Source organism: Xiphias gladius, chromosome 17 (assembly GCF_016859285.1).
Source record: "Xiphias gladius isolate SHS-SW01 ecotype Sanya breed wild chromosome 17, ASM1685928v1, whole genome shotgun sequence".
Taxonomy (NCBI): domain Eukaryota; kingdom Metazoa; phylum Chordata; class Actinopteri; order Istiophoriformes; family Xiphiidae; genus Xiphias; species Xiphias gladius.
Genome location: NC_053416.1, coordinates 24,651,943 through 24,677,911, shown reverse-complemented (window position 1 = coordinate 24,677,911; position 25,969 = coordinate 24,651,943). Strand labels below are relative to the sequence as shown.

At 41.5% G+C, this 25,969-nt stretch overlaps 1 protein-coding gene across 1 annotated transcript; it reads left to right on the top strand.

The window, feature by feature from the left end:
• Nucleotides 1-657: 657 nt before the first annotated feature.
• On the top strand, nucleotides 658-25,801 carry mark4a (MAP/microtubule affinity-regulating kinase 4a). The gene is made up of 18 exons (XM_040150564.1): nucleotides 658-870; nucleotides 3,357-3,554; nucleotides 4,804-4,857; nucleotides 9,322-9,370; nucleotides 9,817-9,882; nucleotides 15,609-15,679; nucleotides 15,773-15,829; nucleotides 16,407-16,643; nucleotides 18,291-18,410; nucleotides 18,506-18,605; nucleotides 18,745-18,854; nucleotides 19,479-19,665; nucleotides 20,038-20,249; nucleotides 21,631-21,734; nucleotides 22,688-22,972; nucleotides 24,775-24,857; nucleotides 25,553-25,597; nucleotides 25,731-25,801. Exons 1-18 carry the CDS (start codon nucleotides 817-819, stop codon nucleotides 25,793-25,795), a joined length of 2,097 nt encoding a protein of 698 aa, XP_040006498.1. The 5' UTR covers nucleotides 658-816; the 3' UTR covers nucleotides 25,796-25,801.
• The last annotated feature ends 168 nt before the right edge of the window (nucleotides 25,802-25,969 follow it).

The following is a 25,969-nucleotide window of genomic DNA, read 5'->3' as shown; positions in this document are numbered from 1 at the left end:
ACATAAGATCAAGGGGTGAAATAAAGAAATAGAGCAGATATTTATAGATAGATATAGCGACATTTATGAGTTGTTATTGTCACTGTCTATCTAGATCACGACTTGTGTTTTCATAAAGTTACATGATGCGATCGCCATCAAGGCTTTTGCTTCCAAACCAGCGACCGGAACTCCTGTCCCTGTGTCGTCTTCCCGACTTGATGGTGGTGCGCATCTCGCCGACCGGGAATACCGATTTCTGAACGTTTCGCCCCCACCCCCCTCCACCCCCCCCTCCACCACCGCCGCTGCACCGTAAGCTGTGTTCTCCTGCGAGCTGCTGCAAAGCGGAGCGGGTTGCATCGCGGGCTGAAAGTCAAAGAATACAGCCTGTCGTTCGGTATTATGACAAGCGGAGGGGACACACATCGAGACGGAGCCGTGTTTGTTTTGTATGGCGAGATGAGGCAGGGGGTGGAGAGTCGCCACAGAGACGCTGGGCTCCGGCCAAACATCACCGCATTTTAGCACTTATTCGTTGCTAGGGATTTTGCATTGCATTGCATTGCATTTGCTGCATCGTCGGTCCCCGGTGTTTTTGCAAAGTGCATGGTGGACATGCATCTCGTTTGAGGACACCCCCCTCCAGATATCCATTGCTGCCATGATAGGCAGCGGTCTCCTCTTGACCACGGCTCAGCCGGTTGGAGAAGAGGCAGATTGATTTGGGACGGTGGGTCGCATCTGCGGATGTTATTCTGTCTGTGGAGCCTGTAAAAATCATCCGCGCAAATACGCCGTGATTCTTACTCAGGGAAAAAGGAGAAAGAAAACAACATGTCTTCTCGATCTGCATTACCGTCTGGAAACGACAGGAGTACTGGAGACCATGTAAGTGCAATTACAGCCTATAGCCTGTATTTGTGTGCATGCCAAAGATAAATCTTGCATCCCTGAACGGAGATCTCCTCGTATATGTGGCCTTGGGCATTTACTGGCTTTATTCACAGTGCAGGCTGGGGTCACAGATGGTGCTGTTTCTCCTCATTAGGTGAAAGGACTCCGGAGATTATATTTGGATGCATATTTGAGCAGAACAGACTCTTTCGAAACGGGCTAACCTTGAGTGTCTGCGCAAGGGAAAGAGCCGATGGCAGGCGAACAGCCCCGGAATGGGTCCATCCGCATACGATAACACTCAGCGGATATGCGCAGAAAGCCTGAAAACCAGCCGTCACCTCTCATTATAAAGCTGTGGAGAGAGTGTGATGTCACATTATACTCCTTGCTGCTGCTGCTGCGTGTGTGTGTGTGTGTGCGTGCCTGTGCGTGTGCGTGCGCCTGCGTGCGTGTATTCCCTAGAAATTGGATGGGTGGGACAAGAGCACAGAAGGCCAAAATAAATACATGGAGAATATCTGGGTTGTTGTATGAAGCCAAGGGGATTACTGCGTAAAATGATGTGCAGTCCATTGCTGCGCAGCCTACAAAGCACCCAACCCCAGAGCCAGTGGGTGTCAGACAGCGCCGTACATTCAGTACAGTGGAAAACAGTTGCGGCCTGTAGAAAAGAAAGAAGCCAAGGGGATTTATCCCTGTGAGACAGGCAGAATAACAGGGTCCACGAATGTAGATCCTATCTCTGTCTATCTAAAATCCTTATTAATGTATATCAAAATGGTGACAGGACTGATTGACGTTGCATTATGTCATTTCTCTGCCTTAAACACTTTTGGCTCGATTCCTCCCCCCATCTGTTTGTTAGCAGAGCTTTCAACACAGAGGGGTGATTAAGCCAGTAGACTTGTGTGTGTGTGTGTGTGTGTGTGTTTGTGTGTGTTTGTGTGTGTGTAACTTGATGTGCACATGTGTGTGAGTTTACGAGGTGCATGATTGATTTTGAATGCACATCCGTTCCTTCCATTAGAATGGATCTCGATCTGCTGTCATCACTCTACAATTAAGCGATGATGACAGATGAGTGAATTGACTGGGTGAAATATGGTGTTGCCGTATTGGCACAGGTGAGGCTTGGCTTAATGTGCACCGTACAGTCGGGGGATTAATGTACTCTGCCGCACGTTGTGAAAGCCTCCAGTGCTCTCGGTTGGGACTCATTGGTGTGTAGAGTAGACTGTAGAGAGAGTCCAAATTGGCTCTAGGTGGGGCGTGAGAAAAGGAATGGAAGCATGGCAAGGAGGGAGTGTCTGAAGGTGGGGCTTAAGGCTGCGTGGTTGTGTTTGTGTGTGTGTGTGTGTGTGTGTCTGAAGCTGAGAGCAAAATGACATGCTGGGGGGATGGAAGTGTGATGCCTCAGGGCCTGGGACTGGCGAGGGACCACTGTGCCAGCATCTGCTCCCTTTTTTACGCTTTTCTCCTGTATCCCTCTCTCCACTAGTTGTCCTTTCTCTGGTAATCTCCTTCCTTTCTGCCCCTTTCCATCTGATATAAATGTTCTCTTATCTCATGGTATGGCCTGTTGTTTTCCTCCCCCCACCATGTATTCTGTCTTTCTTCCCCTGTATCTTTCCTTGTTTCGTCACATGACAAGAAGCCACTTCATACTGTAATACATCAAGCTTTGTTTGTGTAAATGCACATTTTTTTCCTCCCTTTCTCTTCTGCTCTGCTTCCTGGCTGTAAATTATCTGTGACTCAAGCTTTGGACTCTATCATTGCTGCACAACAAGACTCTGAAGCATTGGGGTCCAGGATCAAGCAGCATCAGGCGGTTAACAGGGAACAGCAGCAGCGAGGCTAACTGTTTACAGGGCTTCGGGGCTACCTCACATTGCAATGAAAGTATTACCCTAATCATCTGCCATACTACATGAAGACATCTTCAAGCAGTCAAGTAGTAGAGCTCTAAACAAGATGTTGTGGAACCCAAAGTGGAAACATTATGTTCAAGTGTTCATGAGCTGGACAACAGCTGTTAACCCAGAAGTGAAGGGCATGAATTCACTTGGCTCAGCATCACTCCTTTCTGTGTTTGTCGTGATAGGTTACTTTCTCATTCTACCAACAGATTATATATAAGGCTGGGCTGCTTATTGTACCAATGTTTACCTGTGTAGTTTATGCCAGTGATACACACTCATCTGTGAAACCGATGTGAGCAATGACACAGCGTGAGAGTGAGTTCCCTGGACCTATGCCTTAAAACTGTTTAGTTTCTGTTTAAAACCAGCAAATTATCTACCTATTCTTAGGTGTGCAGAGTAAATAACAAGCTTGCAGAGACAGAAGGGGCTCATCCAGATCATTTTGTCTCTGTGGACCATCAGTGCTCAAAGAGTACAGGCAGTCCTGGAGGTCCTTTGCCAGTCAGATGCTGCTGCTGCTCTCTTTAACCCCCTTCCCTTGTTTTCTTCCAGCATGTGTCGCTGGGGGCCAGCCGCTCAGACAAGGCCACCAGCCAGTCAAGCCGCTCGCTGGGCGCCCGGTGCAGGAACTCCATCGCCTCCTGCTCCGATGAGCAGCCGCACATCGGCAACTACCGTCTGCTCAAGACCATCGGCAAGGGAAACTTTGCCAAGGTCAAGCTGGCCCGCCACATCCTGACGGGCAGGGAGGTGAGACACGGGGCACTTGAGGTCCAGGGTGGTAGGAGGGAATACAGAGATGGATGGGTAAATGATGAATGAGAAACTGATCTTTGTAGAAAGAAGGTGAAGAAAGGCAAGAATCAGCTGATGTTGCTGTTGCCCTTAAGATGTAATTCAGACAAGTGTTGAGTCTTCATCATTATAGTTTTCAACATGTTTTTAAAGAAATAAATCTTACTGTATATTCTTATTTTACCTCCTAATTAAACCTCCTCTAACACAAATTTCTCTGTTTAAGTTTTTTTTAACTGCAATTTCACTATTTTTATTTCGATAGAAATGATTGCAGTCCATTTTAGAGTTACTTTAAGAAGGACAAGCTTTAAACATTGAATACTAAATGATAGCAGAAATAGGTACCACTTTATAATACGTACACTTTATAAAAGGTTTATAGGTTGTAAGTAATTGCTTTTTTAATGTTAAATAAGACATTTAATAAAGCTTTATAGATCAGTTATAAGCCATTAACAACAACTTTTGGAAAGCCAGGTTGTAAAAAATGTCTTTGACTGATTGGACCGTATGACCACCTACCTTCTTAATGGATTACCAAAATTTGTAACTGCATTATCTCCAAATAGAAAGGCTGAACAACCTTGCAACCCCAAATCTGCTATTATAAATGGCTAATTTCTGATCTATAAAGAACTTATTAAGGAATTAATAGTCATAAAGCCATTCGTTACAATCGAAAACCCCTTTATTAAAGGTGGCTTCATTGAAAGTGGTCCACAAAAATGGATATTATATATTTATTTCTCAGCTGGGACTGGTATACTCTAATATAAGGTAGATAGTGCTGTTAATTACTTTCAGAATTTTTAGGCCATGGCCATATGATGCTAAAACACTTTGAAACCAATGTTTTTGTTTTTTTCCTGAAATTGACAATAAACCATCATTATAGCCAGGGTTAGTTTTGCCAATGCAGGTCAGTGGGGATTAAAACCACACAAACTGACTTTACTACAGCTTGTTGAAGTGACTGTTCACAGTGTCCTCAGCCCACATTCACCATCTTTGGTAAACAATATAATACTGTCCTTTGAATTATATATATCTACCTTCTTGTAAGTTGAGGAATTATTGTGAGATATGGATCAGTGGTATCAGTAGGAAAGGCTTCTGAGCTTCATGTAGGAAGGCGATTAAAAGCAAAGGCAAATTATAATGGTGATGTGTTCATCAAAAACTTGGTTGATGTCTCTTCCAGGTTGCAATAAAAATCATTGACAAAACTCAGTTGAACCCAACAAGCCTACAAAAGGTGAGTTTTTCCCATTTACACTGATGGATTGTTTATTGATGAATATGTGCATCATGTCTTCTGTACAAAATGAAACACATGCTACACTTTCTAATACTATCTGAATTCATAAACAGCAGCAAAGCCTCAAAAATGTGGATGGTTTGGTCAGACTGATGTAATTCAACAAAATACTGATACGCTGCTGGGCACTTGGAGAGGTTCAGGTTTATCCTCAGCTGTTTCCCCCTCAGAAGGGGATGGAATGAGCGAGCAGCTGATAGAGAGAGGGCTCGTGGGATGTGATGCTGTTTGGCAGGTGCAAGTGCACTGAATTGGAGCAAGAGGAGACCTCTGCTCCAGAGATCATTTCTCGTCTTTTTCTGGGCTAATCGCTGCCCTGAGAGAGGGGTGACTCATGTTGGAAACCGCGGTCACCCAACCCATCCTTTTGTTTGTGTTTATGTTCTTAGGTGTGTCTGGGGAAGACAATTTTTCTGTGGATAACAACGATGCTTTTGTAATTGTTTCGTGGCCAATGGTGTTTGGTTTGGTGGCCATTTCACTGCGAGAGGTGTCTTTAGAAAAGCTTACGTAGAGTATGTCACAAGGAGGGCTTTTGATGGGCTGGTTTCTTTTTTCCTGCTGGTCAGCATGTTGAGTATTGAGCCTGAGTAGTGGACACTCGAGTTTTGTTGTGCATGAAGGTCAGGGACAGGCTGAACAGTGGACACTTTGGTTCCACCAGCTATCAAGGGCAACCTCAGAGTGGGAACAGACACACACTTGACTCAGATTCAGCAGCTCGAGTTTTAGACATATGGAGCAGGAGACCTGGGCTGGTAGAAATCCAGACACAACATGGCTGACATGAAGGCCATTTGACCAGGGTTGATCACATGGTCAGATATCTCCATCTTATCCCCCAACCACATGAATTAAAAACTTTTCTGGAGCTGGATCACACAGGTAAAGAACTACATTGTGGTGAAGGAATAAATGTGAATAAAAGCTTAGAGAGACAAAGAATGCAGCCGCCATTCAAACAACCCATATTTGCCCATAATGCTGCCTATACACACATATGGGCCAAAGTGTCTCCCTCATTTAGCCATAAATCTGTCCCTCTCTCTCTCTTATCTCTTCCCACCTCCCTCGGCCTGCCTGAGCTCCTCTGCCTATGGGCAAAGAAGTGAACAGACCAGAAGGATCACATCAGGGATGAAAAAATTGTGCTTTACATGTGCCTAGTGTGTGTGATTTTGTTTGACGGAAACATGTCTATATGTCCTGCTACAAATGGTAAAAACACCAGTTTTTCTTTACATGAGGTGAAATGTAGAATTAAAGTAGCAGGGGCATAGCTAGGATTTCTGGGCCCCATGGAAGAATAATGCTATGGTCCCCCCCTTATGTCATACATCCTAATGGAAATATTGTGGGCCTCTACAAGCCTTACTATTTTTCACTTTACTGGTTTTGCATTGCAAAATTATCCAAGAAGAACGTCCAGAATAAATAGGGACCGAAGAAAATATTCCTTTTTTATTACATAGATTTTTTTCATTTGACACTCTTTTTTTGTAACTAATCTTTTCCTCAGTGTCTGTTTTTACAGTGCAGTGATAGCAGTGACCTTGAGTTGTTATAGTATTACCAAGACTTTAGTCCCTAAATGCAAGTTCTCATTGTTTTTTTTTCCCCATAGCCATCTGTTGCCTTTTTGATCACTGGCTTCCTGTAATACTGATACTTTGACTAATCATAGTGCTAGTGCTTATATAATGACAGAAAATGGGTTTTCTTTACCTTTCCTGGCTATAATATGAGATCCTTTGCAGGAACTGTAATCCCAATTTGAATATTATTCCATCTTCCTGCCTGGTCCTTTTTTAGACCAGACTGGCTGCTGTGAAAGACAATGGTGCAACATTTAGGACAGCACTGAGGAGAGAGGCAAAGGATTGGCCACTGATTGGAGAGAATACTCTACAGTTGGCTTGTGATGATACCAGGCTTCTTTACATACCCGTGGGTTAGAGAAAATCCTTAGTACTGAAGACTTGAAAGAGCCCATATTAGCATAATCTAGAGGGTGATGTATGTAGAGGGGAGAAGGAAAGAGGGAGATGTATTGTATAGGGGTGGATAAAAGAGGGGGAGGAAGGAAGGAAAAGAGGGAAGTAAAATCACAGATGAGAAAATCAAACCTCAAAATCCACGAAGAAGGATTTTTATGAGGAGAGATTACAAAGAGGCAGATTACAAGCAGAGACTCTTACACTGGCCTCTGTGGCATTGGAAGACACCTGAAAATGAAATATGTCCCAGAAATTAGATTTAGTAACATTTTAATAGTATATTTTAATCTCTTAACATGTCCAAGATGAAATTTACATGTTAGTACAAATTGTTTCCATCTGCTAGATTAAAGCAAGGAACCTTACTGCCACAGTGCATGCGCGTCCATCCCTGTCAGCTTTATCATAGGTTTGCTATTTATTTGCGGTCGCTAACAATGACCCAGGATTGAACATGTTGCTGGGGGATTGTTTATTGTTTGGACTGATCTGGACGCTCAGCTCTGCTGTGATGAGCAGGGAACCAATGGGATGCCTGGATGAGGAGACGTATCAGCACTACGTATCCCAAGATTCCCTCTAGCGCAGCTGGAGAAGCTGGGAAAGAGCCCGGTCTTAATACCTGGGTCGCTATGGCAACAGTGACGTTGGGGCACTGCTAGAGGAGAAGACTGCTAGAGGAATTGAATGAAGGAGGAGGCAATGGAGGGAGACACATCGGAAAACAAGAGAGGGGGAGGATTGAGAAAAGAGGATAGAAAAACTTATCGCACCATCTTTTTTTCAGTTGGAGTTGACGACATGGAGGAGAGTCGCTGGTTTTCAGCGATGGCCTTTTACTGAGGGACTGTACTGTTATATACATGAAACCAGGGGAGCTGGCTCAAATTTAATCCCCTGCTCTGCTCTTACAGAGTGTACAAATACATCCCCCAGAGTAGCGATATAACATGCAGTGAGAAGTTGGTCGGTTTTTCACTGGAGATTCATCACATTTGTGTGTGGGCCATTTGCGGTTTTTAATGGTGAGGAGGTTTTGACGGTTGTTGTCAGCTTCGCAAATTCTCATTTGGATGAATATCAGACACAGAAGGTGATATTGTTACTTTTGGGACAAAAGTATAAATTCAGCTGCATGTACTGCTCAGCCGCCAATGACTTAGGGCTCCTTAATTTAATTTCAGCAGCAGAACTGATTGCACACAACCTGATCGCTACATTACCCACAGTGCAACTCAACCGCCAAGAATTTCTTTCAGAAATTTAGGTATGTTGTGCTTATAGCAGTTAATTTAGCCTTAAGCTCCTAGCTGACTCAAGTGACATCACTTGAGGCAATTTATCACATTTTCTGCATCTCCGGCTGAGATACTTTTTTCACATATGCATTAGTGCTCCTCAACACTTGTAACCAGACTTTGATGTGGGAAGCTGGTGGAGTTCTCATTTAATATGCTAATAACTGTTTACAGTATGCTAATTTTCCATGATAATCTTCCCACCGAACTCTAAAAATTACTCAGGACAAGTGTCACAGCTGAAGTGACTCAGTAGAAGTTGGTTTCGGGTTATAAAGGAGTAAATCATCCAGTCCAGCTCGTGTTTGATGCCACAGTGAAGAGCTGCATGGATTTCAGATTCTACAGTGGAACTGAAATTCTTCTCCTGTGGCTAGATTTTGCAATTAGAAAACTATTCACATCAATTTAACAGTAAAAATTTGGAAGCAATATTAAGTTTCTGACAAACTGAAAGGCCTGATCGTCTAATTGACAATAAAGAGAATAACAGAGAATTCACAGGTTTTATCTCTGACAACGTTGCATTCTCTGTTATATCAGCAGGACATCTTAAAATCTTATCTCATTATTTCAATTAAATTTATTGACCAGATTGGTTTTTGGTCTTTGGATCTACTTCTGAAATTTTTACCATCAGTGGACTTTTGTTTCTTAAACAGAACAGTGAAAATTATGGAGATCAAGACTTCATAGTAAATTAAAATTTTGATGTTTGCAAGAACTTCAGATTTAATTAATAGGAATCACTGGAACTTTTGTGACAGTTCTTATTTCAGATGTTGAAATTTAACGGTGATCAGCTAAAAATGAGAGGTCCCTAAAAGAAAATACAAGTTTGCCATACTCATTTCTACATGACAACCCAACAGCTATTTGAGCTCATGTGACTTCTGTGTCCTAAAGACAGGGTAACAAGTCAGAAATAACTGAGAAACCCCTCATCAACTCCAAGAACATACACGGCTCTATACATAAATGTATTGCTATGAACAGGATAACAACAATGCCCTCATTGCTAAAATTTATAGCACAGATTTTCTGTGATTTGATTGTATTTATGGCCAATATAATCATGCCATTAAAATACTGTGTCTTCTTTCCAGCTCTTTCGGGAGGTACGGATAATGAAAGGCTTAAATCACCCTAACATAGGTAATGCACATACATACATCTCCATGGACTTTATGTGGTTGGGTGTGCAACCATCCCTGTGTGTGTGTGTGTGTGTGTGTGTGTGTGTGTGTGTGTGTGTGTGTGTGTGTGTGTGTGTGTGTGTGTGCGTGTGTGTGAGAGAGAGAGAGAGAGACGGGGGGGGGGGTGCTTCCATTTGTGACCAGACAGAAGTATAATGCTTTGAATAAGATTCAGACCATTCATGGACTGAAGTCTAGTAAACGATGTCTCAGGCCTCATACAGAGTTCACTGGGTGGGATTTTCTGAAGCTCAAATGACATATGGATCAAAAGCCCCCACAGCATTAACAGCGGGTTCCTCTGTATTAAGACAGACAGGCAGACAGCTGTGGCTATCATTAATAACATGAGCAGGATTTGTTTATATATATTTGATTTTAATCTGATTCTGTTTTGGGCTACAGTGCAGCTGTTTGAGGTGATTGAAACGGATAAGACCCTTTACCTAATCATGGAGTACGCCAGTGGAGGTGGGTACATCGGCCATCATGTCCAGGAAATGCTATGAGTGCAAATCATCCAGAGGGTTACCGATTTGGTGGAATTACACCTTTTAAATTCATTGGTATTTGAAATATAATGCAGTTTAGTTCCTCTATTTGGATGCATGGTGAAACGCAGTAGCTAAGAGTAAAATTGCAAAACATTGGTTCTTTTGAGGGGTTATTTTTTTCACCATAACTGAAGAACATCTTAAAGAAATAGTTTGAAATTTTGGGAAATATGCTCATTTGCTTTCTTGCCCATAGATGAGACTATTGATATCACTCTCATGTCTGTATACACAATATAAAGCTAGAGCCAGATTATCTTATTTTAGCAAAAAGACTGGAAGCATTGGGAAACAGATAGCTCAGCTCTGTCCAAATGTGTTGTTTTTCCTTTTTAACTTGAAGAGAACAATATATACATACAACATATGTACTGTACAAACAAAACTGATTATTCTAGGGATACAGCCACCATATATACAGTTAGTTACATAATTATTAAGTAAAATTAAGTAATTTTGCCTCTGTACACCACAATGGATTTGAAATGAAGCCATCAAGATGTGATTGAAGTGTAGACTTCCAGCTTCAAGGGGTTTAACAAAATATCACATTAACCGTTTAGGAATTACAGACATTTTTATACATAGTCCCTCATTATCAGAGGCTCAAAAGTAATTGGACAAGCCAACATAATTATGAAATCTGGAACCCATGGACATCACCAAATGCTGAACTTTCCCCCTTCAGATGCTTTGCCAGGCATTTACTGCAGCCGCCTTCAGTGGCTGCTTGTTATTGGGTCTTTCTGCCCTCAGTTTTGTCTTCAGTAAGTGAAAAACATGCTCCATTGGGTTGAAGTCAGGTGACCAACTTGGCCATTGAAGAATATTCAATTTCTTTGCCTTGAGAAGCTCTTTGGTTGCTTTTGCAGTATGTTTTGGGTCATTAATCGTCTGTACTGTGAAGAATCGTCCTATCAGTGTTTCAGCATTTGGCTGATTCTGAGCAGACAGTATAGCCCTTTACACTTCAGAGTTCATCCTGCTACTTCTATCAGCAGGCACATCATCAATAAACACCAGTGACCCAGTTCCACTGGCAGCCATACATGACCATGCCATAACACTGCTGTTACAAGTGGTTTGCACCTTGGTGGTAAACCCTCTGTATTTACAACCATGAAGGCGTGTATAGATTGTAGACTTTGACAATTATAAACCTACCTCCTCGAAAGTGTTCTTGACCTGACGAGATGTTGTGAAGGGTTTTTCTTCACCAAGGAAAGGATTCTGTGATCTTCCCCTTTATTTGTCTTCCGTGGTCTTCCAGGCCTTCTGGTGTTGCTGAGCTCAGCAGTGCATTCCTTCTTTTTAAGAATTTACCAAATTGTTGATTTGTCCATTCTAAAGTTTCTGCCATCTGTCTGATGGGTTTGTATTATTATTATTTTTCAGCCTTGTAATGGACTCCTTCATTTGGATCGACACCTCTTTGGGCCGCATGTTGACAGTTCCCATGAACAGCTACCAAATACAAATTCAACACTTGGAATCAACTCCAGACCTTTTATCTGCTTCATTTGTTATGAAATAACCAGGGAACAGACCACACCTGACCACGAAACTGATTGTCAGTTATTTTTCCAATTACTTTTAACCTCTGAAAATGGAGTTGGTATAAATAAAAATGGCTGTAATTCCTAAGCAGTCAAGTTAATTCAAGTCAATTTTATTTATATAGCGCCAAATCATAACAGATGTTATCTCAGGGTACTTTCATATATAGCAGATCTAGACCGTACTCTTTATAATATTATTTAAAGAGACCCAACATTCCTCCATGAGCAAGCACTTTGCGACAGCGGCAAGGAATAACTCCCTTTCAACAGGTAGAAACCTTGACCAGAACATAAAGATTTATAACAATAATGAGACTAATAATAAAACTAATGATTATGATAATAGGGTGAATAATAATACTAATATAACTAAATGTGATGATATTAATAATAATATAATGATGATAATAATAATAACTGAAGCAGTGGGTGTTGAGTGTTGATCATGGGGACAGTAGGTGGTTTGCAGTCACAGATCCAGACTCTGCAGCACCAGGGGCAGAAATACCAGAAAGCGACAGGAGGAGAGAGGAGAGAGACGAGAAAGCACAAAACTACAGGAGAGAGAAGAAGTCAAGTTAGTAACGAGCATTGATGGGATATGAATGCATGCAGATGGAGAGGGAGACGAGGAGAGAGGAGCTTGGTGCATCATGGGAAGTCCCCCGGCAGTCTAAGCCTATAGCAGCATAACTAGGGGGTGGTGCAAGCGAAGCCTGAGCCAGCCCTAACTGTAAGCTTTATCAAAAAGGAAGGTTTTAAGCCTACTTTTAAACGTGGAGAGGGTGTCTGCCTCCCGGACCCAAACTGGAAAAAAGGTTCCACAGTAGAGGAGCCTGATAACTGAAGGCTCTACCTCCCATTCTACTTTTGGAGACTCTAGGAACCACAAGCCTGCGTTCTGGGAGCACAGTGTTGTAGTGGAGTGATACGGTACTATGAGCTCTTTAAGATATGATGGTGCCTGACCATTAAGGGCTTTGTAGGGCAAGGAGGAGGATTTTTAATTCTATTCTGGATTTTACAGGGAGCCAATGCCTTGATGCTAACACAGGAGAAATGTGGTCTCTTTTCTTAGTTCTTGTCAGTACACAGTTAATGCAATATTTTTGTTAAAGCCCTTGAATTAAAGCTGAAAGTCTACACTTCAATTACATCTTGATGGCTTCTATTCAAATTCATTGTGGTGGTGTACAGAGGCAAAATTACTAAATTTGTGTCACTGTCCAAATATTTATGTACCTAACTGTATATTAATATTTACACTACCGGTCAAAAGTTTTAGAACGCCTCCATTTCTCCAGTTACTGAAATTTACACATTGAATGTCTCAGTGTTTCTAAAATTAAGGAATAGAACAAATAAATCATAAATATGAATCCTAAATTGAATCTAAATGTTTGACTCATACAGCCGCTGAACACTCTCGAGACGTTGTCTGAAAAGTTCTTCCCAACACTTTTCCAGAAGTTCCCACAAATGTGTTGCACTTGCAGGTTGCTTTGCTTTCACCTTCCGTCCAGTTCATCCCAAACCAGCTCCGTGGGGTTTAGGACTGGAGACGGTGCTGGTCTTCCATCATGAGAAGCCATCTCACCAGTCCTACTTCCTGGGGTAGTGTTGTTCTAATTATGCATCAGAGTGTATAGTCTTTTGTACAGACAGAGGGTTTGGAAGTGATCAACAGAAGTTGGGGAACCTTTAGGAATTGTTTGCATTAATTTTCATGGCTTCATTTACTTCCACTGCTGGAGGAAAAGCTGTAAGTCAGTTAACCAATTAATCTAACGTATCATTTAAGGTTCATTCACTGGACTTGAACTGCTGAAATTTCAATGAAAACTGGGAAAAATTGGGGGTGTTTTGACCGATAGTGTCTTTATTTTTGAAAATAAATAAAATAAAATGCATACACCATATGCATACATGGTCTTGTCATCACAGTGGGTTTGTCAGGCAGTCAGCGGAGAATCTATGAAGTCACTGTGCTCAACCAAGAAATAGTCCAGGACATAACCCCCAGTAAAACTACAACTTTTTTACAGTTCAGTTTTTGTACAGATTAAACAACTGAGATGTAACATGTTCATTAATAAGGTTTAGACATGTTGATATGTAGAGGTTTGTTACCTTTGGACAGAGCCACGCTAGTTGTTTCCCCCTGCTTCCAGTCTTTAAGCTATGCTAAGTTAACAGTCTGCTTGCTGAGCATTATATTTAATGGACTTTGTAATGAGAATTGTATCAGTCTTCTCAGCTAATTCTTGCCAAGAATGCAAATAAGCATATTTGTCCAATGTTCAAATGTGTCTTTAAGATCTACATCTTTATTCACTTTACAGTTGGGGAAAATAGTAGGAATTTTACAGCTCACTTTAACAAATGATTCAATTTGTATTTGTATACAGTCTTAAAGTAGTACCTAAAATCTGCTGTTGCTGTCACTTCTTTACAGTGTACATCAGTTTGTTTCAATAGTGGTCTTGAGCCAAATTATTACATTATCTTGAAATAATTTTGATTTTTTAATTTTTATTTGGATATGACTTATTCTACACTTCAAACAAGTGAAATTGACCTATTATCTATCCAAATATGTGTTGTTTGGGAATTCTGAGATATTTAGACCTTGTACAGTAAAAAATGCAGTGTACAGTAGACGAATCTGGTATGAGAGACAGTGTCTTTAAATTAAAGATGACTGCAGACTCTCCCCTAATAGGTGTTGTACAGTGCTATGTTCAATCTTATTACAGTATGGAACCTCAGCATAAACTGAGCAGCCCCTGCGCAGTAATGGTGCTGCCGTTTAAACAGACTTTAACACAATTTCAGGAGTTATGCCAGCACATTGCATCTAATGTCTCCTTTTCTTTTTGCTTCCATTAGTCTCTTTTATGTTTCTATTTGTGTTAGTTTCTTGTCAGCAATCCCCTTTTCTTCTTTGTTCTGGCCCGGACGATATCATTTGCTCACTGCAACCTTGGAGAATGTCACAGACACAGTTGCAAATGTGGCTTTCTTTCAGGTCCATATTACTTTTAAGTCACAGATAAAAGGACCATAAGGAGGAATTAGGGAGTTGTACTGGTGCCTGAATGCCCATGAAGACCAAAATGTACTATCTGTCTTTATATACAGTATATTCAATATGATATCAAACAACAGTTTGCTCCATTAATCCAAAATCTAGCAGCTACTCAACACAATGGTATTCAAGCAACATCTAAGGGACTGTACAAAAATTCTTGTGAGGGGTCGATTGTTATTGTTTATGTGAGCCTGTACGGTGGATTTTGGTGCTTGTTTCATGATATATATTTTTATCTTCCTGTATTTGATCATAGTCTGACATCCTGGAAGATACACTTATTCACTTTCTTGCTGAGAGTTCGAGGAGTTGGAATGATACCATTCTCGCGGTTAGCTTAATTTAGCTTATCACTGGAAATGGGTGGGAAACACATAGCTTGGCATTGTCCAAAGGTAACAGAAATTTGCCGAAGGCAATGTTTTGTTATGTGATCTGGTTTGTGCAATCTGTCATTTTGTTTTTTTATTTTTTTATTTCTTCCTTTCAAACATACATTGTCTCACTTTAAACTTTAAGTAAACCAAGGTACAGCATGCTAATTAATGAGCTTTAGAGGTGCTCATAGGGGGATTTTGTTAGCTTTGGACAGAACCAGGCTAGCTGTTTTCCCTCTCTCTCTATGCTAGGCTAAGATAAGTGGCCTCAGTTTCCTACTGAATGGACAGATATGAGAGTGGTATCGATCTTTCCATCTAACTCTTGGCAAGAAAGTGAATAAGTTTGACATTTCCCAAAATGTCAAACTATTCCTTTAAGTCTCTGTGCATTCTATAATTTGCATGGCTAGAAGACAAATTTTCTCTTGAGGAGAATTAATTAAACTTGATGTTGAAACCTTGACGGCACTTATACCTTATGAATATTAATATCTCAATTGATGCAATTGAAATTGATTGTGTATATCAGCAATATAGAATCAAATAACAGTATGACTGTAATACTTCTGGCTTCATTACCTGACTGATCAGTTTCCGCTGCGCTCACTCACAGGTGAAGTGTTTGACTACCTCGTGTCTCATGGGAGAATGAAGGAGGTTGAAGCCAGAGCCAAATTTCGACAGGTACGAATATACCACCTCTGGATACCCACATTGCACCAGTCCTCACGTTTAATTGTCAGTACTTCAGGTCTGTCTGTGTCCTCATGTCCACAGATTGTTTCCGCTGTCCACTACTGCCACACGAAGAATATTGTCCACAGAGATTTGAAGGTGAGAAAGCTACGAAGATTTTTTTGGCTGCTTTCAGAGACGAGGGATTAAGGCTAGTCCAAGACTAGGACATTTCTTTTACTGACAGATTACACTAAATTGAAAATTATAATCTGGGACTAGTCCTAATCTGTGTCTATGAAAAGGGCCCTTTAGCATCTTAATCACGTGGAGAGTGGAGAGGTAGTTTTTTTAACATGCATGGAAAGGATTGAGGCAGTCAGCCTGGCTCTTGTTGTAATAGATTATAAAATTCCTAAACAAATGCAGTGAATTACGTACAGTATGAGTCAAGTCCAGTATCTATGTTGTTGGACAACATGCAAGCACCCCCCCCCCCCCCCCCCATCTGTCTCTCATTTGCGCTCTTTTTTTTTTCTTCATCACAACTCTCATTCTTGTGTCCACCTACTTTCTCACTCCCCACATCCAACTATTTTCTCCACTGCTCCCCTTTCCTTCTCCCAATGTGTTGTTGTTGTTCTCTGTATTCATCCCTTTTCTGCCCTCCTTCCCTCCCTCCGGCTGGCCACCCCCGCTTCTTTCTCCCCTGCATCACAATGTATGTACGACTCAGGCGGAGAACCTTCTGCTGGATGCCGATGCCAACATCAAGATCGCCGACTTTGGCTTCAGCAACGAGTTCACACTGGGCAACAAGCTGGACACATTCTGTGGCTCGCCGCCCTACGCCGCCCCAGAGCTTTTCCAGGGCAAGAAGTATGATGGGCCTGAGGTGGATGTCTGGAGTCTGGGAGTAATCCTATACACGTTGGTCAGCGGCTCACTGCCCTTTGATGGGCAGAACCTGAAGGCAAGTGGATGAAAGGGGGGACTGTCTGTCTCTCTGGGTACACTCAGAGGCTGGAGGGTCCCTCAGGGGGATATGGTTACAGAAGTGGGTTTCCATACGTATCTTCGATAAGAGCGTATCAGCCCAGCCGATTCATCAGTCAGGCTCCAAAAGAAAGGTAGAGACAGCATTTTGTAGGTCGTACATATAATGTTGGAATGCGACTTGCATACTTCTATATGAAGTTAATGGTAATTGATTGCACAGAGTAAGTGTAAGTGTAAGCTGCACTCTAGATTAGTAACTCCGTCCACTAAATTAAACCATAACAGACAGGTATTACTTGTATCAATACATCAAGTTATAGCAGTTTTTTAATATACCCTAATGATGTAGTCTGTGTGTGACTGCGATCGTGAAGATAATTATTAATCAGTATACAGTTAAACAGTTTTTAACTAGTTGAATTTTTGCTAGCTAAAAAAACTGAGGCTACTTAGTTTTTTTCCTTTTAGCCCTTTTAGTAGCCTGTGCTGAAGTTAAAATCAGTTATCAGGATCAGGAAACTCCTCCCTGTGTACATGTGTGGAAGTCTCTACAGTTAAAGTATGCACAGTACGTTCGGTATGTGTGTCCTGACGAAAATCATGGGACTTCAAGGATCCCGCTTACATGAGTGTGTATTGACATGAGAGAAGAGGACACTGTTAATGTGGCTACACCTTTTTCGTGCAGTTTGTCTCAGTGTCTGATGGCAGACCTGGGCAACCTCAATAGACTTTTCCACCTCAACCATGCAGAAGGGTTGTTGGGAAAGGTTTAAGATTAGTTAAGTTAAAGCCTGATTACTAGAAAAGAAATTATTTTGATTAAGTTTAGTGTCAAGTTTTCCTACATTATAGCTCATTATTTTTATGGGTACAGGATAAGCTGTCATTTAAATCTTTCACATATATAACAGATGTACATAATACCTAATATTGACCTTCTAATTTCTATTCCAAATGTCACCCCTACTGATGAATAGAGGTGTCAAAGAATAATCTTCTGTCTTCTGTTACTTTGTATTCGGTAATGTTATTGCACCATCGAGTAGGAACTGCTGCTAGGAAAACCCCCCCCCGAAAATAGTATATTTATCCGAAATCCAGCAGATGGCAATGAATGGCCCCCTCGAGCTCTCCCAGAGGGTGGAGACGAGTGTGTATTTAACCCCTCTCATATCTGACTGCACCCCATCATACTGCCCGCAGTGAGCAACCTGGGGATTTTCTTTTCTATGCAACAATCAGTATTACATCAGACTGACTGGTCTTATCAGAGAACGTCGGACTAGTGTGAAATACTTTCATGTACCGTTGGATATGTTGTTAGTAAGACTTCCACATAAATGGACAGAGTGACAGTTGTGATTGGGGAAAGTCCGAATTTCCTCTATTGAGTTGAATTATTTGATATTAGTATTTCCTGTTACTGTTGCCTGATGCAAAAGCTATTTAAAAAAAACAAAAACATAAAAGCATATGAAGTGATGACTCATGTTACAGCTCTTCTTGGAGAATCTTCAGAATGTTTTGAAATGTTTTTGCAGCTTGCTCCTGGTTTGTGTTTGGCTTGTCGCTTTTGTGATGTGCCACATGTGTAACATGCTAGTGATGTGGCCAACAGGAGCTGAGGGAGCGTGTGCTGAGGGGAAAGTACCGCGTGCCATTCTATATGTCCACAGACTGCGAGGGGATCCTTCGCCGGTTCCTGGTGCTCAACCCCGCCAAACGCTGCACCCTTGAGGTGAGGAGCGCCAAACAGCACAAAAGTTAAAATTTAAGTTAGCTAACATGAAATTTGAACACAGCCGAAGCTCTTCTGTATTTCTGTTTTTACAGCAAGTCATGAAGGACAAGTGGATAAATACAGGGTATGAGGGGGATGAGCTGAAGCCCCACATAGAACCTGTTGAGGACTACAGTGATCCAGCTCGCATAGGTGCGTCAGCTGCCATTTTGCCTCAAAGAATATATTAAGAGGTCTTTAATGTTGCAAAACTAATCAATGCAATCAAGACACAAGATGTTTCATTATATCGCTGTCTCTTTCTTATCTTCTCATTGTTTGTGTTCTTCAGAGGTGATGGTCGGGATGGGCTTCACTCCAGAGGAAATCAAGGACTCTCTGCTCAATCAGAAATACAACGAGGTCACCGCCACCTACTTACTGCTGGGCCGCAAAGGCGAAGTGAGTTTCACAGATCTGCCCAGCAGTTGTTCATCCATAGTAGCTGTTAGGCTGACTGTCATAACAGAGCAACTTACCGTCAGTGAAATAACATTTCGACCTTTTCCTCAATCACCAGAGGTAAATGGAACATTAGTTATCAAGAGACTGGAGTATCTTTTAATATTTTTGAATACAGTACTTTCTATGATACATTACTCTGACAAATATAAACAGGTTTGTCTGCAAATCTCTTTTAATATAACAAAATAAATCAATATTTTTTAAATGTAAGTTTAATATTATTTTAACACCAACCACCATAAAAGAAGGTTGCCTAAATAAAATACAGACTGATTTGCAAAATTATGTGTTAAATCCGGGAATTTATGTGCTGTATATAACCACTCTTTCTTTCTATAGCTTTAACATGTTTGTTTAAAGGACTATCAACTGTTACATTTTTTTCTTACCATCCTCTCCACATGTAATGTTATTAAATAATGATTCTAACTTGAACTTGACCATAAAAAAACAACAGCTAGCTGGAAGTATGAGGCGAAAAGCTTGACGGGAACCTCCACATTCATCAAATGTCATATTGACTCACACACTTTTCTGTTCGATATGACTGTGATGTTACAGGAGGGCAGTGAGGCTCGCACAGCTAGTAGCCTGTCCCTGGCGAGGGTAAGACCCAGCCCCATCACCAACGGGACCAACAAGCACTCCTCAGCTACTGGCTCCTCTTCCTCCTCCACCTCCTCCTCACATAGCAAGACCCAGCGCAGTGCCTCCACTTACCACAGGCAGCGACGACACAGCGACTTCTGTGAGTCTCTTCTCTAACTTCTTAATTCTGAAGGTGTTACAGTTACAGATATGAGGAAGAAAACTTGCTCAGAGCCACTGTAAATTTTGTCTTCACACCTTAAGAGTTGACATTATGAAAACGTGCTTTAATGGTTTGTAATGAAAAACCAGTCGTAATGTGCAATATGGAGTTTCAACAAACAAAAAACACATGGTTATGTGCCCTGTTAACCTGGATAATATAAAAATACTCCCGTTGCCTCATTTGGAGTCTCATAACTGAGAGTGTTTATTGGGGTTATAATTCTATCCTGCATAACGCACTGTATTTGCAGAATACTCCTTATATGAGTCTCTATGTGTCTGTGCTCTGCTGTCCTCCACAACAAAGGTGGGCCTTCCATGCCCGTCATGCACCCCAAACGGAGCCCAACCAGTACGGGCGACCGGGAGCTGCGGGAGGGACGAATGCCTTCACGTAAGGCCAGTTGCAGTGTGATGGGGAGCCACAGCCTCCCTCCCTCCAGCCCAATGGTCAGCAGTGCCAACAACCCCAACAAGTCTGAGATCCCAGACCGCCGCAAAGACATGACTGCCACCACAGTAAGGGACAGATTTCCTTCTCAAGTCGAGTTTAGTCGGTGTCTCTCAAATGATGTTTCTTTGTTCGGTATAGCTGAGGAGATTTGACCAGCATTAATCCTCAACAAATATTAGATTTTCGCATAAATTTTGACTTTTTCCCCCTTTCAATCCAGACACAGTTGGTCACAAACATCATACCACTCGTCAGAGTCATAACCCAGTCAGACTGGAACCCGCAGACATTATACTCACAGTGTAATCAGTGCAATCAGCAAACCTCATTTTGTGCAGTGATATCAGTCCAATGTCCATCAAGGATAAATATAGTTCCTGGCTCATAATGATCAGATTCCGAGTTTTTCTTCACTATCAAAGTAATCCAGCTGGTTGTTGCCTGTACGTTGTGAACAAGAACTGTTAGCAGTCGAAGCAGCAGGACTTTCCTTGATACATATTTGCCAGAATATACGAGAAAAAAAAAACACAGAGGTGTAGATGGTTTTAAGCTCAATATTCAGACATTCACCAGGTTCATCCTCAACTTTTCAGCACTTTTCACTGGATGTGTTGTGCATTGCAGGATAACACGTGACAGATTTTTACCTCATAGTGAAGCATGACACCTTGGTGGCTTGACAGCAGACAAGCTGAAGTAACGAATCATCACAAAAGTGCATTGAAACGGCAAAAAAATAGCTTTTTAGTTTTTTGTCATTTTCTTTCTCATTTTTTTTCGTTTCTTGTTCCATTGGCCAACTCATGCATTGGCATGCAAAACCTCTTTTTTAAATTGTGTAATACAGCATGGCCCAATGAGCTATTATGGCTAATTTTCAGACAGTTCATACCAACTTAAAATTCCTCTGGGCTTCCTCCCATTCTATAGACAGCTTACAGTTTTTATATAGAAAAATCAAGCAGTTATGACTTGTATTTTGCCAATCATTTCCACCTGGACCATTAACAGTCACAACTTTTTTTAGACACAGTTTAGACATACTTTTCTTTTCTTTTCTTTTTTTAAGTTAGGGTTCAAATACAAGTTATGCTTTATGGTTTGAAACAGTATCATTATTATCATTTTGTGTATTTTATAAGCAGCTACACTTATGTATGAGAAGCATCATTGGCAGTAGAAAATGAATAAACCCAGAAAATGCTGTAAACCCCATCCACTTCTCATACAAAAAAATATGGCAGATTCAGATATAGATTTGTGTTGCAGACCTAGTAGCTAGTATTAGTAACATTGCCAATTACACTTTTGAAATATTTTGAGACATAGTGCTGGATTATGGTGAGTGTGACACTATAGTAATGTTTTGTGGAATTCACTACACTGATTGCCAAAGTGAATCTTAACCAATATCTGCCTCTTACATTATTCCGCTCTCTATAGAATAACATCCCTGGAAGTGCCATGACACGCCGGAATACGTACGTGTGCACAGATCGCTCGGGGGCTGACAGACACTCTCTTCTGCAGAACGGCAAAGACAACAGGTACCGCTTTGGGTTGAATTTTTTTAATATTCATAGTAGTTCAGATTTTTCATGGCTAGCATGTGATACTTCAAGTGAGTGTACCAACTATTTGATGGAGCTGCATCAGCACAAATCTTATGGCTCTATGGTGAAACATACATTCAAATTGCAGGCTCAGTTTCTGCAGTTTTATTAACATTATGCCTGCATCCTCAAAATCAGACAGAGGTAGAAATATGTGTTTCATCATTTTAGCTAAACACTGGAAGCTAACATTTAAAGACAACAGTGTATAGAGATATATCAGACTCTTTAGCTTTGTGCGTGTGTGTGTGTGTGTGTGTGTGTGTGTGTGTGTGTGTGTGTGTGTGTGTGTGTGTGTGTGTGTGTGTGTGTGTGTGTGTGTGTGTGTGTGTGTGTGTGTGTGTGTGTGAAAACTGTTAGATAGAAGATAAACCAAAATAGGCATATACCCACAGGCCGGATTTTGTGCTGAATAGGGAGTGTAGCTGTTTTGTATGCTGGTGTGCAGTGATGACAAAAGTCATGGTTTAAGTGTAAGCAGAAAAATGGAAAAAAATGTACTGTACTGAGTGCATTTGAAATCAAAATTTATGCCACCGAATCAGAGATATTGTCTAGTTTATTCCATACATTGTTATTCCTTGTAAAAACTGGGTTTCCCACAATGCAACTCAATCACTGACAGTTCAGTCCAAGATCTGGGTGTGCTAGTAGCGACTAACGTCATGATTAATATAGCCTCGATCCTCTAGCCATAAGCAGATATGAGGAGCAGGCTAAATAGATCTGTTAAGCTAATGTCTTTCTACTCACCCTCCCAGATTTTTTTACTCTTCAAACTCAAAGTTATCTTACGAAGCCCATGCGAAACAATGAAAAGGACTGATTTTCTCAGGGCTAACTTAAAGCAAAATCCTTTTCCTACTGTTTCTTTTCCTTCTCTGCAGCTCCTTGAGCCACCGCATGCCTGCAGCTTCTCCCTCCACGCTCAGCATTGCTGGGGCCGGAGCTGCCTCCTCCTCTTCCTCTTCGGACCGATGCCGCCTGACCCGCGGCTCGACGATTCGCAGCACCTTTCACGGGGGACAGCTGAGGGACCGTGGGCCCCCGGTTTACTCCGCCCCACCCACATCACCCACCCTCTCCCACCATGATGCTAGCCCCCTGCCCCACGCTCGCACTAGGGCAACCTCCAACCTCTTCACCAAGCTGACCTCGAAACTCACTCGCAGGTAGATTTACACTACATGTCACATATCACATCAGAAGGTCCAGGTCAAATTTGTGAACAGAAAAATGTTCTTGGCCTCTGAACCCCAGAAGCCCACAAGTTTTAATGCAGTGTAGTTTTTGATTAGGTGTGTTAGACCGAAACAGTCTCTTCTCACAGACTCTTCTCTAAAACCTCCAGTAATTGAAATGTAATGAATCTACAATAATATTTCGTACTGTATATATGATGAAAATGTGACATCACAGTAACATCACATTAAGCCAGTAATATTTACTTTGAAAAGGTTAACATTTTAAAGGAATTGTTCAAAGTTTGGGGAAATAAGCTTATTCAAGAGTTAGATGAGAAGATGGATACCACTCCCAGAACTGTTGATTAAATGTGAAGTTGGAGCCAGGATATGGTTAACTTAGATTAGCATAGCAAGACTGGAGGCAGGGGGTGACAACTAACCTGGCTCTGTCAAAAGTTCAAAAATACACCTACCTACCTACTTTTAATCTCAGTAATTAACAGGTTATATGTGTAATTTTTAATCCATACAGAAACCGAAGCGTAAAACGACAAGCTGTGGTTTTACACAGGGTTATGTTCTGGGCTGTTTCTTAGCAGGGTCGTTTAACATACAAGCATAGTTAGCAGTAGTTACTCTACTGAAATTTAATGTGTTTAATGTGTAACTAGTGAGCTTTAGAGGTGTTGGTTGGTGTAACTGTTTCCACTTGTTTCCAGTCTTTATACTAAGATAAGCTAACACTCTCCTGTTAGCTATTTACCGAACTACTTAGGCAATATTAATAAGTTTGTATGTTTATTTTGTTACACTTTGAGTCTATTAAGCTGGTAATTTAGTTTCATTTAGACAAGATCTCAATATATTTCAATAGGGAAAATTGACACCACTCTCATGTCTGTGCACTTTGGACAGAGCCAGGCTAGCTGTTTGCCTCTGCTTCCAACCTTTAGCTAACATAAGTAACAGTTAATAACAGTTTCTTGAGGCTTCACATTTAGACTTGACAGTGGTATTGAACTTCCTATCTAACTCTCAGTAAAGAAAGGGAATAAGCATATTTTCCAAAATGTCAAACTATTCCCTTAACTACAGATGTAATAAGTTGAAGTACTAATGTCATGACTGGAATTGAAAGGTTTTTAGTTATACTGTAGCTACCTACTCACACAGCATAAGTTTATGTTTTTACATTTTCAACCTATTTAGAGGGGAATTTTTTTTTCCCTCATTCATTTCGGTAAGATCCTAATTTATGGAGCTATAGTTACATTATCACTTGCTATGATTGTTCCTAACACTCTAGACTCTGCGTAGCTTTTATTGTATGTCTGGTTCCCACATGCTCTTATATGGTCCTAGGGACACCATGGCCTCTAATTTTTGTAATTTAGCATTTGGGGCTTTTTTTTACTGCTGGGATGAGCATAAGATTCACTGTAAATCATATCAAATACATGATATGAAATCATGTAGTATTGTTGTTGTGAAGTTTTAACTTTCAGCTTGGGCACAGCCTGGGTATGGATCCATGCTTATCAGCCGGGCCTTTTGGCAAGCCCTTCTGTGGCCCTGGATTATCCTCTGGTCCCCTCTCCCTCCCAGTCGTCATAATCACACATGTCTAATCTTATCAAACCTCAGCTTTATCCTTGCCAATCAGCTCCTGCGCTTCACTCTTTTTCACCACTTGCTCTCCTGTGCTACAATTATCTTCTCTCTTACCCCTCAACTCCCTCTTTTTCTCCATCTTTATCTCGTTCTGCTTTCCCTTGTCATGGCATCAGGGTCAACCTTGACCCGTCCAAGCGCCAGGGCTCAAACAAATCAGTCTCGGGTTGTACTCTTCCACAAGGATCAAAAACAGTTAGTAAGTTCCCATGTCTGTTGCTTCTTTCTTGTCAACCTGTGCTGCCCCATCTGTTTGCCTGGTCACGCGGGAATTTGCTCTGGACCATGAATGCCTGCCTGACTTTTTCATACTTTTATCTATGAATTATTGCTTGTCTGCATGATTTGTTAATCATCCTCATACTGTCAAGGTTTCACACAGTGGTTTCAAGCATGGTTGCAAACCAGAAAAATTCATTTGCCTTTATGTTTAACTTTCAGTTCCAGGATCTGTGTGTCATTGTCAGAAGAGATTGACTATAACAACTCTTTTACTCTATTATCATCATAAATATACCCTTAGAAATGGTGTTTTATGTTTTCATTTTGCATTTGTGGTTGAGGGGATAAAACTCATAGAATTTTTATTCCATATGTTGTTGAGAACAGTGGATGGGACTGTTTAGTACCATACAAAAAAAAGTCAAAGGACTGCATTATACAGTGTCTGCATGCTTTAGAAGTTTTGAGTGAGAAAATGGGAAAGTGCATTCCTGTAAGTGGGCGGGGGGGCACGCTGTGCTACACATCATGTGCTTCTTGTTGTTGATGCTTGCTTGGTATGACTGTATTATATCCACTGCTGAATGCCATCTCATTTGAGAGTTCTGCGTTGGTCATAAGACTCGTAGTACTATGGTGGATTACCTCTTATTCTGCCCATTTGTTTTACAGGGTCACAAATGAATCTGAGGGAATCAGGAGATTTGCGGTCACAAGGTCAGTACATGTGTTTCAGCTGCATTGGCTGCACTTATAAACTAGATGATAGTTCATTTTTGATTATGAGACCAGTAGTAGTAGCTGCTGTTCAATGCTTGAACATTTTTCTGGTTTTCCTGCCTCTCCCTAGTTGCCATTTACCTGGGTATCAAAAAGCGTCCGAGCCCCGGGCCGTCGGACGTGGCTGGGATCTGAGGGGCGGTGGGCGTCGGGACCCTGCGGAGGTGGTACTGGCTCTGCGGGAGGCGGCGCTCGGATGTGGCTGCCAGGTCCACTATGCGGGCCCCTTTCTGCTCTCCTGTATCCACGGCATGGCAGGGGGCCGCGTGGCTTTTGAGGCCGAGGTGTGCCATCTTTCCACGGGCAACT

Coding starts and splice junctions, on each gene's coding strand:
- mark4a (XM_040150564.1), top strand. CDS start 817: ATGTCTTCTCGATCTGCATTACCGTCTGGAAACGACAGGAGTACTGGA. Junction 871..3,356: donor ACAGGAGTACTGGAGACCAT/GTAAGTGCAATT, acceptor GTTTTCTTCCAG/CATGTGTCGCTGGGGGCCAG. Junction 21,735..22,687: donor CAGAACGGCAAAGACAACAG/GTACCGCTTTGG, acceptor CCTTCTCTGCAG/CTCCTTGAGCCACCGCATGC.